The sequence below is a fragment of the Gopherus evgoodei genome, chromosome 1 (genome assembly GCF_007399415.2).
Source record: "Gopherus evgoodei ecotype Sinaloan lineage chromosome 1, rGopEvg1_v1.p, whole genome shotgun sequence".
NCBI classification, from domain to species: domain Eukaryota; kingdom Metazoa; phylum Chordata; order Testudines; family Testudinidae; genus Gopherus; species Gopherus evgoodei.
The window spans coordinates 29,494,688-29,511,515 of NC_044322.1; the positions used below are offsets into that span (position 1 = coordinate 29,494,688).

At 43.9% G+C, this 16,828-nt stretch overlaps 1 protein-coding gene across 1 annotated transcript in view; it reads left to right on the forward strand.

The window, feature by feature from the left end:
- Positions 1-7,673: 7,673 nt before the first annotated feature.
- DYNC2H1 (dynein cytoplasmic 2 heavy chain 1) overlaps positions 7,674-16,828 on the forward strand; it is a 362,438-nt gene continuing 353,283 nt past the window's right edge. Inside the window, 5 exon segments of the mRNA XM_030560509.1 lie at positions 7,674-8,024; positions 13,524-13,694; positions 14,789-14,924; positions 15,296-15,414; positions 16,469-16,613. Of these exon segments, the coding sequence (XP_030416369.1) occupies positions 7,818-8,024; positions 13,524-13,694; positions 14,789-14,924; positions 15,296-15,414; positions 16,469-16,613 (778 nt within the window). The 5' untranslated portion in view covers positions 7,674-7,817.

Genomic DNA, 16,828 nt, shown 5'->3' on the forward strand with positions numbered 1-16,828 from the left:
GAAGTGACAGAATCGCGGGGAGGGGCGGGACTAACAGCGGGGGGCGGATCCAATGCTGATGCCTGACACCCCCACCCCCACGCGCACACACGCCTCTTAGCGCCCATGCGGGGCGGGGCTGAGCGTACAGAGCTGCGCTGCGGGCGCTATGTCCGCGCGCTCGACGCCCGCGCCCGCCTAGGCTTGCCTGAGAGCAGCTCCCCGCACGCCGGACCCGTGAAAAAGTCCCTTTCTCTGGACAGTCCCCGGCCCATGATGAGTCTTTTTGCCTCGTTCACCCTCCTGACCAGCAGCTGTTAGCCAGTTCCATGCATGGACCTCCGCTTAAAACACAGGCATCAAGCCCTCCAAGGGCAGGCCCCTGTCCTCAGCGCTGAACTGCTTCCCTTTCCCAGGCAGCTTCCCTTCCAGGATCTCCCATTCTGCCCTGATACCCAGCAGCGAGCTCCCGGAATGCTCATGGCCCGGGGCAGCTCATCCGGCTCAGAGTGCATCCCTGGCTGGACAACTTTCCCACCCTCAGGACATCTCCCCCACCCTGGGCTGTACCTGTGAGACACCAGTCACAGCCTCCGCTTTACCCTGCATCTTTCACCAGCAGCCTGCTGACTCCTTGATGGATAACACTGTCAGTGGAGCAGTCCCCTGATGGTTTTGGCAGGCTGGTGGTGGTGCGGACGAGGGGGGAGGTGGCCGTGCAAGAGGGGTGGGCATAAAGGCGATACATGATGTTGAAGGGTCACAGTGGAATGTAACAGTAAACAGTGGAGTTACATTGTCAGTGGGGGGGGGTCAAGAAATAAAGTTGTTCACTTTCACACCAACACTCATGTATGTCACAGCCTTATAATATAGGGTCAGAAGTAAACTAACCTTTCACAAAACCAGAGCAAAGGAAGTTCCTGAATCCTTCAGCCTGGATGGGAGAGTTAGACAAAGACAGGATAAAATGTTTCCAAACTTTTCTGGAAGCCTATAGAGTTACTGAGAAACTGGAAAGGGTGAAATCCTTAATATTGCTACATGTGACAGCCCTACAGCAGGGCCTGCTCCAGTGTTTTTGCCACCCCAAGCAGCAAAAAAAAAAGCAAAAAAAAAAAAAAGCCACAGTCGTGATCTGCAGCAGCTCTACCACCGCCGCTTCAGTCTTCGGCGGCAATTTGGCAGCTGGTCCTTCGCTCCAAGAGGAAGCGAGGGACTCACTGCCAAACTGCCGCCGAAAAGCCAGACGTGCTGCCCCTCACTGTTGGCTGCCCCAAGCACCTGCTTGTTGGGCTGGTGCCTACAGCTGGCCCTGTCTACAGGTACTGGGGGTCTACTAGTGGAGTAGTTTTTCAACCTTTTTTTTATTTGCAGACCCCTACAAATTTTTTGAATGGAGGTATGGACCCCTTTTGGAGATCTTAGCCATAGTCTACAGATCCTCAGGGGTCTGTGGAATACAGATTGAAAAGCACTTTTCTGTGGTAACGACAGCCTTTTGCGGACCCCTTAGACCTATTTTCATGGAGTCCACAGACCACAGGCTGAAAACCACTGTGCTAGCAGTAAGATTAGGGAATGAGAACCAACTAGACCGTGGTTTCTAAACCTAGTCAGCGCACAGCTGCAGCCCATGTGACATTTTCAGGACCATACAGATAGTATATCTATTGTGTTGTCCACATAACATATAGAGAGCCACATTTGTGGCCAACATAACAAGTAGAAAGCTGTATATGCAGCCCACAATGGTAAATAGGTTAAGAACCACTGCGCTAGACAAAGTCATGCAAAAATTTCAAGAATACTGTAATACATCCGAGAATGTCACATAGGAAAGTAACATTTTCTTTACAAGAAACTAGTTTCTGGGTCAGATTGTACAGTATTATTCACGTGTTTATGTTTTAATATGCATGCTTTGATTTATGTCTATGTTGTATCTTGTATTATTTACCCGGAAAATGGTAATGTCAAAAATTTGTTAAAATCTCTATCTTGAATGGTGTCTAGTAGTTGTTTGGCAGCCATGTTGGCTACCCTTCTCTTTGGTGGAAAGGCGGGAAAAGCGTAGTCACTAATCTGCCTAGAGACTAGAGGATAAGCCCCACACACAGGCTCTAAGGTGCTGTCCTCCCTAGTGGCAGCCTGCAATCGCATAGTCATATCAAGAACCACCATAAGATCTCTGAGAGAAACCACCACAGTTACTTACCTGAGAAATAATTCCGATGCTGATCCTGATACTACCCTGGTTCAGCAGTTATCAAAGGTCCGAGCCCCCCCTGTGCCGCTTGTCATCCCCAAGCGCAGTGGTAGGTCTGGATCCAACATCTCAAGGCTGAGGCAGACGATCAGACAAACTTTGTTCTGTAAAGTATAAATACCTTTGTCTGTCATTTGTAGAGGGTGAGGGTTCTGGGCTTCATACCTATGCAAGCCACTGAGATATTTTGTCCATTTACTTACCTTACGTTAAATAAAGCACTTTTTAGTTGACCTTTCTTGTCCCTTGTCCTTATTTGCTCTGAGATCAATTAGGTGATAGATCCTAATCCAGGGACAGACATACCTGTGACTTCTTAGCAGGGTTCAATAATAGCCTTAATTTCTTCACCCACACTGATACGCTGTAAAATGATAATAGTTATAGGTCTACATAACAAAGCTAATTCATGTGAATATGAACATTTAACATGTATGGTTCATTAGGTTATTGAGATAAATGTTGGAAAGAAAACTGGATATTACAGAAATTGTAAAAACTTTGCTTTCCAGATGAAAGTGTTAGCAAAAAGTGAATAAACAGGAGAGTACCTAATTAAAAATGCATATTAATTGGCAGTGAAAACATCAGAAGCAGCAGCAAACAGGCTTCAGATGGCAAAAGCATGGTAACAGTTGAACAGGCCACTGCAGAAGGCACTGTTTGAACAAGATGAAATGGCCATGTGATCAGAAAGTTATCAAGATTCAGAGACTATAATTCTGAAAAAATCATTTGTGAATTGTATTGTTATTATAACAGTATTATTAATATTTATTTGTATGACACCTGTACTGAGAGTGTGTGGCACAATCTGTCAGCATTGTGCCACACACTCTCAAAGAAACTGTGGAACCACTTGATCAATATCCTAGACTGCACTGAGAGGCTTCAGTCAAATTCAGAAACCAATTGTGCTGTAAAAATACAGCAGCAGTTCCTTCTCTGGGAATTTAAGTTTAGTTTAAAGACAGGATACAACAGTTGACTGTAGTAGACAGTAGATTGGGGTTGGGAAGATGGCACCACCATTAATAATAATGCATAATTGCACAAATTAGATATCTGCATAATTTGTAGATGTCAAAGCAGATATTTTTAAATCAAGAGAAGAAATAAATGCCTCTTTACTTGTCATTAAAAAATATAATAATAGGAGATATATGAATCTCCTAGAACTGGAAGGGACTTTGAAAGGTCATTGAGTCCAGCCCCCTGCCTTCACTAGCAGAACCAATTTTTGCCCCATATCCCTAAGTGGCCCCCTCAAAGACTGAACTCACAACCCTAGATTTAGCAGGCTAATGTGCAAACCACTGAGCTATCCCTCCTCTGTATTATTATCCCTAATATTTGCCTAGCCTAGCCATTATTATTAAATCACATTTTTCAGAGATAAAGGTTTTTTGATTGGAAAATGGAGTTTTGTGAAAAATTAATTTTTTTTTGCAAAAATAAATACATTTCTGTTTTTTGTTGAAAACACATTTTTGTTTTCTGAATTCTTTTTACAACCTCCCCCTATCCCTCCTTTTTCTTGTGGAATATTTTAAACAAAAAAATAAAAATGTTTTCATCAGTATTTTTTGCAGGAAAAATATTTCCTAACCAGCTTTATTTTTTTTAAATATGGTTTTGTGTGTTATTTTTCCTTTGAGTAGTAACCATAACATTAACAAAAGTAGGAAGAAGTAAAAGTAATGTCATTTGGTGTTAGAGAGACAAGATGAGTGAGGTAATATCTTTAATTGACCCAACTTCTGTTGGTGAGAGAGACAAGTTTTCAAGCCACACAGACCTCTTCTTCACTTTTGGTAAAGGTACTCCAAGCATCACAGGTAAATGCAAGGTGGAATAGACTGTTTAGCATAAGTAGTTAACACATATTCTAAGGGACCATTCAAGGCAGAGTGGCTCATTAACACCTCTGCAGTCATCAGACAAAAGAGAAGGTTAGAGGATTACAAAAACAAGGAGTCCAGTGGCACCTTAAAGATTAAGGCCCTGGCTACACTTGAGAGTTACAGCACAACAAAGCAGCCCCAGGTACCCTAGCTCACTCCCCGTCCACACTGGCAAGGCACGTAGAACGCTCTGACTCTGCAGCTAAGGGGCTGCTGGTACTCCACTTTGGCGAGTGGAATAACATTTGCTGCACCCCTATTGGAGCACCATAGTGCCAGTGTGAACGAGGTGTTGCATTACTGCCCTGTGATCAGCCTCCGGAAATGTCCCATAATCCCCTTAAATCAAGTGGCCACTCTTGTCATTGTTGTGAAATCGGCTGCAGGAATTCAGAAATGCCCTTTCAGAGCTCCGTTTTGGAGAAGCTGGCTGCTTACCAGCTCTGAGAAAAAGCAAACATTTACTGTTTGCTTTGAGTAAGTGAGAAAGAGGCAGGGGAGAGGAGGGGGGGTCTGAACGTACAAGAACGCGAGCTGACATATGCTCAGCACCCCAAAAACCCACTCTCTTTCCCCCCACATACACAGAACACACTCCCATTCACACTCCACCCCACCCTTCCCATTTAAAAAGCACATTGCAGTCACTTGCACGCTGGGATAGCTGCCCATAATGCACCACTCCCAGTGCTGCTGCAAGTGCCTCAAATGTGGGCATGCCAGTGCCTTGAAGCTGTCAGTGTGGGCAGACTGCAGAGCTTTCCCTACTGTGCTCTACATCCGCAAGCATAGCCATGCCCTCAGGGTATGTCTACACTGGAAACTTCAAAGTGCTGGTGTGGCAACACTCCTGCGGAAGCGCTTTGAAGTGTGAGTGTGGTTGCGCGCAAGCACTGGGAGAGCGTTCTCCCAGTGCTCCTGGTAATCCACCTCCATAAGAGAATTATCTCTGAGCGCTTGGAGCCTGTCTACACTAGGCTTTAAAGCACTCAGAGTTGCTGTGCTCAGGGGGGTAATTTTTCACACGCCTGAGCCAGCAAGTTAGAGCACTATAAAATGTAAGTGGAGACAAGTCACTTATAACAGATTTATTTGGGCATAAGCTTTCATGGGTAAAAAAACCCACTTCTTCAGGGTTACAGATTGTTGTAATAAGCAGTGTGGATATGTCTAAGGCTTTGTCTACACTGGCACTTCCTCAGGAAAACTCTCGTTGTTCAAGAGTGTTAAAGAACATGTCCCCCCTTCCCCCGGAATGACAAAAGTTATACTGAGGAAAAGTGCCAGGGTGAACAATGCTTGAAGTTTCCAGGGTAGACATACCCTTATCTGTCTTTAAGGTGCCACCAGACTCCTCCTTGTTTTTGTAACCCACTAACCATTTTTGTCTGATGACTGCAGAGGTGTTAAACGGCCACTCTACCTTGACTGGTCCCTTAGCATATGGGTTAATTACGTATGCTAAACAATCTGTTCCACCTTGCATTTAACTGTGACAGCCAAGGTATCTTTCCCAGACCCGAAGAAGTGTTCTGTATCGCTCCAGAGTTTGCCTCTCAGGGCTTGTCTACATCAGAAAGTTGCAGCGCTGGTGAGGGAGTTACAGCGCTGCAACTTTGAAGGTGTACACATCTGCAGGGCACCACCAGCGCTGCAACTCCCTGTTTGCAGCGCTGGCCGTACTCCCGTTTTGTCTCGGGTGTAGAGGATCCAGCGCTGGTGATCCAGCGCTGGTAATCCAATGTAGACAGTTACCAGCGCTTTTCTTGACCTCCGTGGAAGGAGGAAGCCTCTGGTAATCAAGCTGGTTTCCTTTCCCGGTTTGCTCTCTCGGTCCCGGAGCCACCCAGCAAACCGCAGGGGAAGGAGACCTGCTTGCTCGGGGTTCCGGGACCGAGAGAGCAAACCGGGAAAGGAGACCAGCTTCGCCGCGGTTTGCTCTCGCGTTCCCGGAGCCACCCAGCAAACCGCAGGGAAGGAGACCTGCTTGCTCGGGGTTCCGGGACCGAGAGAGCAAACCGGGAACGCCGCAGTTTGCTCTCTCGGTCCCGGAGCCACCCAGCAAACCGCAGGAAGGAGACCTGCTTGCTCGGGGTTCCGGGACCGAGAGAGCAAACCGGAAAGGAAACCAGCTTCGCCGCGGTTTGCTCTCTCGGTCCCGGAACCCCGAGCAAGCAGGTCTCCTTCCCTGCGGTTTGCTGGGTGGCTCCGGGACCGAGAGAGCAAACCGCGGCGTTCCCGGTTTGCTCTCTCGGTCCCGGAACCCCGAGCAAGCAGGTCTCCTTCCCTGCGGTTTGCTGGCTGGCTCCGGGACCGAGAGAGCAAACCGCGGCGTTCCCGGTTTGCTCTCTCGGTCCCGGAACCCCGAGCAAGCAGGTCTCCTTCCCTGCGGTTTGCTGGCTGGCTCCGGGACCGAGAGAGCAAACCGCGGCGTTCCCGGTTTGCTTCTCTCGGTCCCGGAACCCCGAGCAAGCAGGTCTCCTTCCCTGCGGTTTGCTGGCTGGCTCCGGGACCGAGAGAGCAAACCGCGGCGTTCCCGGTTTGCTCTCTCGGTCCCGGAACCCCGAGCAAGCAGGTCTCCTTCCCTGCGGTTTGCTGGGTGGCTCCGGGACCGAGAGAGCAAACCGCGGCGAAGCTGGTTTCCTTTCCCGGTTTGCTCTCTCGTCCCGGAACCCCCCTTGAAGCCGCCCAACAGCGCTGCAGTGTGGCCACATCTAACACCACTTGCAGCGCTGGTTGCTGTAAGTGTGGCCACTCTGCAGCGCTGGCCCTATACAGCTGTACTAATACAGCTGTAACAACCAGCGCTGCAAAATTTTAGATGTAGACATGGCCTCACTCTCACCCACAGATCTTGTTCTAATAAAAGACAGTAAGTACCTCATCTTCCTAATATCCTGGGACTGACGTGACTTGGTGGTGGTGTAACACCAGGTCAGGTAGGGTTACAGAGGCTAGGTAATCACTCCTGCACGTAGCACTTCTGTAACAGAGGCGCGGGGGCGGTAAGGCTTGGGGTAGGAAGGGGGATAGGGAGTGCGAAGGGTGAAAGAACCAGAGGGAATGTAGAGGTTGGAGGAGGGGGACACCTAACAGTTTAATGGTGTTGGACAGGCTGCAGAAGAAGGCAGGTGATGCAGGGGCTACGGTGCCAAGGGCCAGGGACTGCTAGAGGGGCAGGGGCGCTGGGCCGAGATCGAGGCTGGGGCTAGCGCTGCGGCCTGCGTGAGCTCCCCCACCCCAGCAAGACCTCCAAGACCGCCCGGACAGCGGGGCTGTTGATCCGGGAGCGCGCGCCGCGCCTGGGTCATAGTAGAGCGAACTCCTCCTCAGGATCCCCACCCTTCCCCTCCCGTGAGGAGCTGGGGCGGGGATGGCATCGATGCTAACGGGGAGCGGCTAGCGAGTGCCTATCTTCGCTTCGATCCTCCCCTTTCCCCCAATGTCCACGGCGCGCGCGGCGCGTTCCCGACATCCCAGCCGAGCGCGCGAGCGTTCCGCGGCCGCCATCTTCGGTCGCCATAGTGACGGGTCCTGGCAACCCGGGGACGCCAGAGGGAGTTAGGCCTTTCACTGAGCCTGCGGATGAGCCCCCCTCAGTTACCTACCACCCCCGGGTGAGCTCTTCCCCGTAACTCCCCCCCCCCCCGGGACACCCCGCCATCATGTCGCTGCCTGGGGAGGGAGACAAGAGGAAACGCTTCATATCGGTCACCGCAGCAAATTATTTCGGCCTCGCGGCGTCGGCCGATACCACCGACCCGTCCAGTGCGCTCGTTGCCAGCCCCCAACTGGCCAGCTTCCTGGACGACGGCAACGAGTTCCTCCTCACTGTGCGGCACTCGGGCACCCAGCTCACCGTGTCCAACAAGGTACGTCCTGGTCCTGGTGTGGGCGTCCATGCAGACCATGGTGCCTGGCGTGCGATACCCCATCTGGTGAGCGTCAGGCCAGGGGCTTTGTGATGTGTGAAGTGCCAGCCTGGTGCCAGAAAGCCTTTGCCAAGGTCCCTCATCAAAGTCTCTTAAGCAAACTAAGCTGTCACCAGATGGGATGGAAGGTCCTCTCATGGATCAGTAGTTAAAAGATAGGAATAAAGAGGTAAGACTAAATGGTCAGTTTTCACAATGGAGAGAGGTAAATAGTGGGGACCTGCAAGAATTTGTACTTGGACCTGTGCTGTTCAACATATTCATAAATTATGTGAAAAAGGGGATGAACAGTGAGATAGCAAAATTTGCAGACAATAGTTACTCAATATAGTTAAGATGAAAGCTGACAGCAAGGAATTACAAAAGGATCTTGCTAAACAGGGTGACTAGGTGACAAAATGGCATATGAAATTCAGTGTAGATAGCTAAAAAGTTATACATCCTGGAAAATGTAATCCCAACTATATATACAAAATTAGTCTAATTTAGCTGTTACCACTTAAGAAAGAAATGTTGGGATTGTCCTGGATAGTTCTCTCAAAACTTTTTATCAGAGTGCTGTGGTAGTCATCTCATAAAAGGTAACAGTAGAATTGGAAAAGGTGCAGAGAAAGAAGGGCAAGAAAAAATATTAAGGGTATCGAACAACTTCCATGTAAGAAGACATTAAAAAGCTTGGGACTGTTCAGTTTGAAAAAGAGATGACAAAAAAGGCAATATGATAGAGGTCTATACAATCGTGAATGGTGTGGAGAAAGTGAATAGGGAAGTGTTATTTATCCCTTCACATAACATGAAATAGAGGTCACTGTTGAAATTAATAGGCAGCAGGTTTAAAACAAACAAAAGGAAGTACTTCTTCACACAACGCACAGTCAACCTGTGGAACTAGTTGCCAGGGGATGTTGTGAAGGCCAAAAGTATAACTGGATTAAAAAGGAATTAGATAAGTTCATCACAGAGGATAGGTCCATTGGTGGCAATTAGACAAGATGATCAGGGATGCAACCACATGCTCTGGATGTCCCTAAACCTGAACTTCCAGATTCTGTGACTGGACAACAGGAGATGGCTCACTTGAAATTGCCCTGTTCTGCTCATTCCCTCTGAAGCATGTGGCACCAACCACTGCAGGATATTGGTCTAGATGGACCATTGGTCTGACCCAGTATGGCTGTTCTTATGTTTTTATATTTATATAGACCAGGAGTCAGCAACCTTTCAGAAGTGGTGTGCTGAGTCTTCATTTATTCACTCTAATTTAGGGTTTCGCGTGCCAGTAATACATTTTAATGTTTTTAGAAGGTCTCTTTCTATAAGTCTATAATATATAACTAAACTATTTTTGTATGTAAAGTAAATAACATTTTTAAAATGTTTAAGAAGTTTCATTTAAAATTAAATTAAAATGCAGAGCCCTCTGAACCAGTGGCCAGGACCAGGGCAGTGTGAGTGCCACTGAAAATCAGCTCACGTGCTGCCTTCAGCACGCGTACCATAGGTTGCCTACCCCTGATACAGACTGTGATCTCCGATGTGTGACACACCATTCTGGTGTCCGTGTCCCTGCACACCATGGGCTGTGGTGTGTGACATGCTGTCCCAGTACTAATGTGTATGGAGACCAGGCAGTCTGGTGTGTTACATTCTATTTCCCTTCCAGTGCTAGCAGAGGCTCAGGTCCTAATGTGTGACATTATATACATTCTGTCTCACTGGGAATGAGTTTGCAAACCACTAGGTCTGGTGTGTGACATGCTGTCTCAGTGTGTTCACAAACCACGAGACCCACTGTACAGTGTTCTGTCTTAGAGGAAACATCTACGGGGGGAGGGGCATTTTATTATCTCTGTATAGATCATGAGCCTTTGTGTGAATTATACTGTCCAGGTGGAAGTGCATGCAGACCCTATGATCCAGTATGCGTCACATTACTCCCAGGGCTTGTGTATACCACTGAGCCCAGTGTGTGGCATGGTAACTAATGGAAAACAAATATGCAGACCAGGGTGCCCAGTACACTCTCTGTCTGTGGTATGTAGAGTGCTCTGTTCTATGTAAATTAAGTGCAGTTCCTGCTAACATTGAACTATTGGAGAATTGTGTTTGTTGTCCTCAGTTGCAGAACATTTGGGTACTGCTGAAAGATTATTTAAAGTTAATTTTATCTAAAACATTGTGCACTATAATATATTGAGAAACAAGTAACATACATGATTGTGTAAAAAGGGTGTCTGCTGTACCGTACATGAGGAAAATAAAATGGGGTGACAGAGTTTTTGCTATCTGCAGAATGTCAGTGCTTTGCATGTTATTGCAAACACTTCTTCAGTTTGAATGTAGACCTTTTCCCTCTGTTTTATGATAAGATTTTAGAATAGACTGTCAGTCAGTTTTATCTCTTGTTGTCTTGTTTTAGTTGGATTGATAGAAACTTTGTTATTTAAACGCAGGAATTTCTAGCAAGTGGGATGGATTGGGGAGTTGGGGAAGGTTCTTCTCAGTGCAGAGGGAACCATAGCATGTGAGTTGAAAATTCTAGTTATTAGACAAAAGATTGAACTTACTATAGCCAGAGGTCAACATGAAATATGAGGTGAGGGCCCACTACTAGAGTCCAGAGGCAAACTTCTTTTTGTCATTGGATCCTGCTGAGATGCTCCATTTTTCATTTTAACCTCTGTCTAGTAAGTGTTGTTGTACGGACAAAACTACACAGGATCTTTTCAGGGGGCAAGACAAAGATACCACATTTATTATGATAATTTGATTTATGGCTAATAACTAATATCTTAATTCTTATACACACACATTATACTTAATTACATCCCCCCCCCCACACCCCATCAGATGTTCTGCAGCTGCTGCATAGTTACCAGTCCTGAAGATAGCTTCAGTTCATAGCTTGATTTTGAAGCTTGGGTTCGTAGCTTGTGGCTGCTAACTGGTCAGGAAAGCCGGGCACAAGGACAAGCTGGATCTCTGTTGGGCAGGCACTGATGTCCTTCCATGTTGGCAGCAGAATGTTACCCAGAGTCTCTCATCTCACCCTTCTTTTTTATAGGCTTTTAGTTTGGATTCAAAGTCTATAGGTCTTGCTGTGTCACGCTGCCTCTGGGTTTGGATTGATCACCCATCAATTGCAGGCATGACTTTCAGCTTTGGACCTGGCTTTGATCTTCCTTCTGTTGTTTTGTTGTCCTTTTCTTTTTAGGGTGGATGTTTCTTACTTTGTTTAGGGCTGTTGTCTAGGTCTTCAGCCCTTGGTATTTGAACTTTATCTCATCAGGACAGGCTGGGGCTGGAGGTTGATTCTGTCATCCATCCATACCTCATTCACACATCTAAACTAAACTAATAAGATTACAGCAGGGCTTGCAAAAATGAAGGTTGGAGGAAGCTTTTACAGAATGAAGTGTTTTAAAATGGGGTTTGAATTACAATATTGAACAGAAGTTACAGTGTAGGCAAGTGTAGTGTGGATGGTGAACAGAAGTTACATTAATAAATTAAAAACAATTTCATTTATCAGTTCTACAGTGTCTGATAAATTTGAAACCTCCTTCCCATGATCCTCCTCTGCTTATTGGAAGAGAGAAAAAGATTTCTTTTCCCTCCTAAACCTAGGCTCTTGGCTGCTGTTCAGAAGCTGGGATCTCTGCTAGGCTACTTTTCCCCAGCCTCTGTTTTATGTGTCTTCTTCCCTGAATAGCTTCAGTGCTTGCCTCTGCTATTTGTAGTTTTGCCAAGAAGCTGCACTGTGAAATTGACATGACTCTTCTGTTTCTACTGCTGCCCATCCTGTACTGATTAAATTCATATCAATTTCACTCTGCCATTGCTTGAGTTGGATATGAGCAGCTGCAGAGGTTTTGGAGCTAGCTGTCTGCAGAGCATGAAGATTGCATGCATTCACATTTGAAAAGTTTATCTTCAGAATCATGAAGGGTAGAAACTATTTTTTTAAAATGAAAGCTTAAATTCCGCAGCATGTGATATTTTACACTCCAACACTTGCACTCCACCTACTTGACGCTGGAAGGTAGGGGTGTGTACTTTTCAATGCCAGCATAGTATAAGTAAAATGATAACTTGACATTAGAACTGGCTGTGGATTTTTTGACAAAATTTTTTTTATTCAACATAACATAAGAACGGCCGTACCAGGTCAGACCAAAGGTCCGTCTAGCCCAGTATCTGTCTACCGACAGTGGCCAATGCCAGGTGCCTCAAAGGGAGTGAAGCTAACAGGCAATGATCAAGTGATCTCTCTCCTGCCATCCATCTCCATTCACAGATGAACAGAGGCTAGGGACACCATTTTTTACCCTTCCTGGCTAATAGCCATTTATGGACTTAGCCACCATGAATTTATCCAGTTCCCTTTTAAACATTGTTATAGTCCTAGCCTTCACAACCTCCGCAGGTAAGGAGTTCCACAAGTTGACTGAGCGCTGTGTGAAAAAGAACTTCCTTTTATTTGTTTTAAACCTACTACCTATTAATTTAATTTGGTGACTCCTAGTTCTTGTATAATGGGAATAAGTAAATAACTTTTCCTTATCCACTTTCTCCACATCACTCATGATTTTATATACCTCTATCATATTCGCCCTTAGTCTTCTCTTTTCCAAGCTGAAGAGGCCTAGCCTCTTTAATCTTTCCTCGTATGCGACCCTCTCCAAACCCCTAATCATTTTACTTGCTCTTTTCTGAACCTTTTCTAGTGCTAGAATATCTTTTTTGAGGTGAGGAGACCACATCTGTACACAGTATTCGAGATGTGGGAGTACCATGGTAATAATATATTCTCAGTCTTATTCTCTATCCCCTTTTTAATGATTCCTAACATCCTGTTTGCTTTTTTGACTGCCTCTGCGCACTGCATGGACATCTTCAGAGAACTATCCACAATGACGCCAAGATCTTTTTCCTGACTCGTTGTAGCTATATTAGCCCTCATCATATTGTATGTATAGTTGGGGTTATTTTTTTCAATGTGCATTACTTTACATTTATCCACATTAAAATTCATTTGCCATTTTGTTGTCCAATCACTTAGTTTTGTGAGATCTTTTTGAAGTTCTTCACAATCTGCTTTGGTCTTAACTGTCTTGAGTAGTTTAGTATCTCAAACCATTTTTGGCCCAGCTCTGTCTATAATGCAGAAGTCATTTTAAGTATTTGATTTTGTATTACATTTCAGATTCCTATTCAGCCAATATAAATATCACATGAAGTTTTGAATGTATTACAAATCAGATATGAACAGAATGTTTGTCACAAGTCAAATAATATGACATTTTGTCATTAATTATTTTCTTACTCTAAATTGTATAGAAAGTGCATTTTGGGGAAAAAAACATCTTGTGATTTGCAGTTTCTTTCTTTCTTTCTTTCTTTCTTTCTTTGAACCTAATGTTTTTTTTATCATTATAGGTTGAAGCTGGTGATTCAAAAGATAAAGTATTGGTATTCTTTAAGCTGCGACCAGATGCTATTACAGAAGATAATCTTCATAGTAATATTCTTGTGTCATCTATGTTAGATTCACCTATTAATACACTTTATCAAGCAGTACGGCAGGTATTTGCACCAGTATTATTAAAGGTGAGTAATATACCATTAGATATTTTTATACTTTAAAATGTGTACTTACAGATTACTTTTCTTTTAATTATAAATCTTCCCCATCCCATGTTAATTGTTCTCTGAGATTTATTGTAATTTGCTTTTCTGTTAGCTTTAAAATTTAAATATTTATGGAGGTTAAGGAATGAACAATTTATTTCATTTTCAAGTTAAAGGAGGCACCTTACAGCAACCTGTGTGTCAGATATTGGTTCAACTTCAGTGGCAGGACTGCACAAACCAGTATAGCTATTTTATATGGTAAATAGGTGTGCTGGATTCCTAAACTGACTTATTTGACTATATTTTCCATTGTGCGGAGGGGTTTTGCCTGCTTACATTCCACCATGTGTCAATAGGAGAGTTGATCACAGAGGGCTAAATTCTGAGAGTTTTGCTTAATTGAGGAATGCAGAATTTGGCATAGGGATTGGTGAGGGTAGCAGTGTATCATACATGTGAAAATGTAAAAGCTAACTTGAGGATCTTCTAAAATGATACCTCCTTTTCTTATTTTGTGATAAGGAAGATATTTGCTTTATTCAGTTTTTCACAAACAAAAAAAAATCATGGCTACATTTCTTTATCTTAGCAAAAGAAATTTCAGTGTTTCATAGTTTTCAAGCTCCAGTTTATTTTCTGTCATACTCTTAGAGTGATTCCAGAGGATCACAATAACCTTCATTATTCATTTTAACCAGTAATTTTCAGCACAGGAGTAAATTCCATACCTGGTTGTCTTAATAGAGAATAATGAAAGAATATCTGCTTGCAGCATCTTTTTGCAAGTATTAATTCATGTCTTGCAATCAGTTTTTGAGCTATAGGCCATGTTGAAATCAGTAAGGAGTTTTTTTCAAAAAATTATTGGCATGATACAGTTCAGTGTTTTGATTTGTCCAACCTGTAAAAGAATAAGATGGCTTTCCCTGAATTTAAGGTACATTCCCTGTTCTCTTCCCCCATCAAATAAATAATTATTATTAATCATTTATTTATTTTTGAAAAAACAGATAATAGAAAATGATAAAGAGTTCTAACATGATTTCTGTTGCTTGGAATCTTTGTTGTAGGATGAGAAATGGAGTAGGGAGTTTGATCCCAAACTCCAGAGCCTTCTGAGTGAGCTAGAGATTGGTTTGGGCACTGTCCTCAGAAGATCAGATCCTAATTACTCAGGAACCAAATTCCGTGAAGATGATGTGCGCGGTGTGTACCACAATTATTTCTTTTACAACACTATTTAAATTAAAAATTGAATATTTCATTTGATTTGTGAATTCATGTCTCTTTCACTGTGATGTGAGTGGTTGAAGAACCTAAATAAAACAGAATAGACCTTGAAAGGTTGTAAATACTCTTATGAGTTAGGAATTGAAGGCACCCATGGTCTATCAGGATTGAGTGTATGGTGCCTTAATATTAAGCTGATATCACACCTAGACCCAAAAGTTGAAGCAGAGTTATATAACCCAAAAGTAAAATTTTCCATTTTGAAGTGTGTTTTACCTAAAGATATTTTGTTGTTATACACTATATCTGAATAATGTATTTAAGTGCTTTCTGTTTTGTATTTGCAGCAATACTTACACCAAATGATGAGTTTCAGTTCTGGATAGAGCGTGCTCATCGTGGAAGTAAATCATGTAGCAAAGAGAGAGCGTCTCATTTTAAAGATCTGTTTGAAGCAATTGCAAGAGTATGTTTTTTTCTTTTATTTATTCAATGATGTATTTATATCAAACTTCGTAAAGAATGTACTCAACTTGTGAAATTGTATGAGATGTTCAGAAGTACAAAATCTTGGGCAAAATTCTTCTTGCAGTTTCTCTTCTGCATCTCCCACTGACTTTAGTGGGGGTTGCTCAGGTTTGATTCAGAGCAGAATATGGCTCCTTCAATCCTAAAATTAGTCTTAAAGAGAGTAATAAAGGAATGGTAAGAAGATTGTCAGCTGAAAATGGGATGATGATAGTTTATTTTTTTTATTATTTAACACACAGGATAAGTGTTCTCAAACTTTTGTACTAGTGACCCCTTTCACATAGCAAGCCTCTGAGTGTGACCACCCCCCTTATGAATTAAAAACACTTTAAAATATATTTAACACCATTATAAATGCTCGAGGCAAAGTGGGGTTTGGGGTGGAAGCTGACAGTTAATGGCGTCCCACATAATAACTTCATGACCCCTGAGGGGTCCCGACCCTCAGTTTGAGAACCCCTGCCGACAAGATGATGATTGTGGACTCTGCCCTGCAAAGTATTAAGCACTTGAATCATTTTACTCACATGAATAGTCCTACAGAAGTCAGTGAGACTATTCACATGAATAAAGTTACTCACATCCTTATATTTTTGCAGGATTGTCCCTTATATTTTTAAGTGTTAAAATAAAGACCTGACATATCTGTAAACAAGAAAATGCCTCCGTTAACAACAGGGCTGGCTCCAGGCACCAGCATCGCAAGCAGGTGCTTGGGGCGGCCACTCTGGAGAGGGGTAGCACGTCCAGGTATTCAGCAGCAATTCAGTGGAGGGTCTCCGCTCCCACTTGGAGCGAAGGACCTTCCGCTGAATTGCCTCAGATCGTGATCGTGGCTTTTTTTTTTTTTTTTCTGGCTGCTTCGGGCACCAGAACCCCTGGAGCCAGCCCTGTTTAACAAACATATTTGAATATATTCTAAAGAATTTAAATATTTCTAATCCCTCAGTAGCACAATCATGTTATTTTAAAATGTATTTTATTTCTAGGATTATTACAATTTGGATAGTCTCTCTTTATTTGAAGTTGTGGAATTAGTGGAGACTACTCGGGATACTGTTGACGATGTATGGAGACAAACAGAACACGATCCCTTTCCACAGCCACGCATGCAAAATCTTTTGGATGTCATAGGTAAAGCTTCTGGTAGAAATGATCATACATTTTCAAATCAACAGGCCTGGATAACTTACACCCAGGACACTTAAAGGAGCTAGCTGAGGAGCTCTCTGAACTACTAATGTTAATTTGAACAAATCTTGGAGAATTAGGGAAAATCCAAAGGATTGGAGGACTGGCAAAATAGCTCCACCGTTTAAAAAAAGTAAAACCCATGGAACTGTTGATTA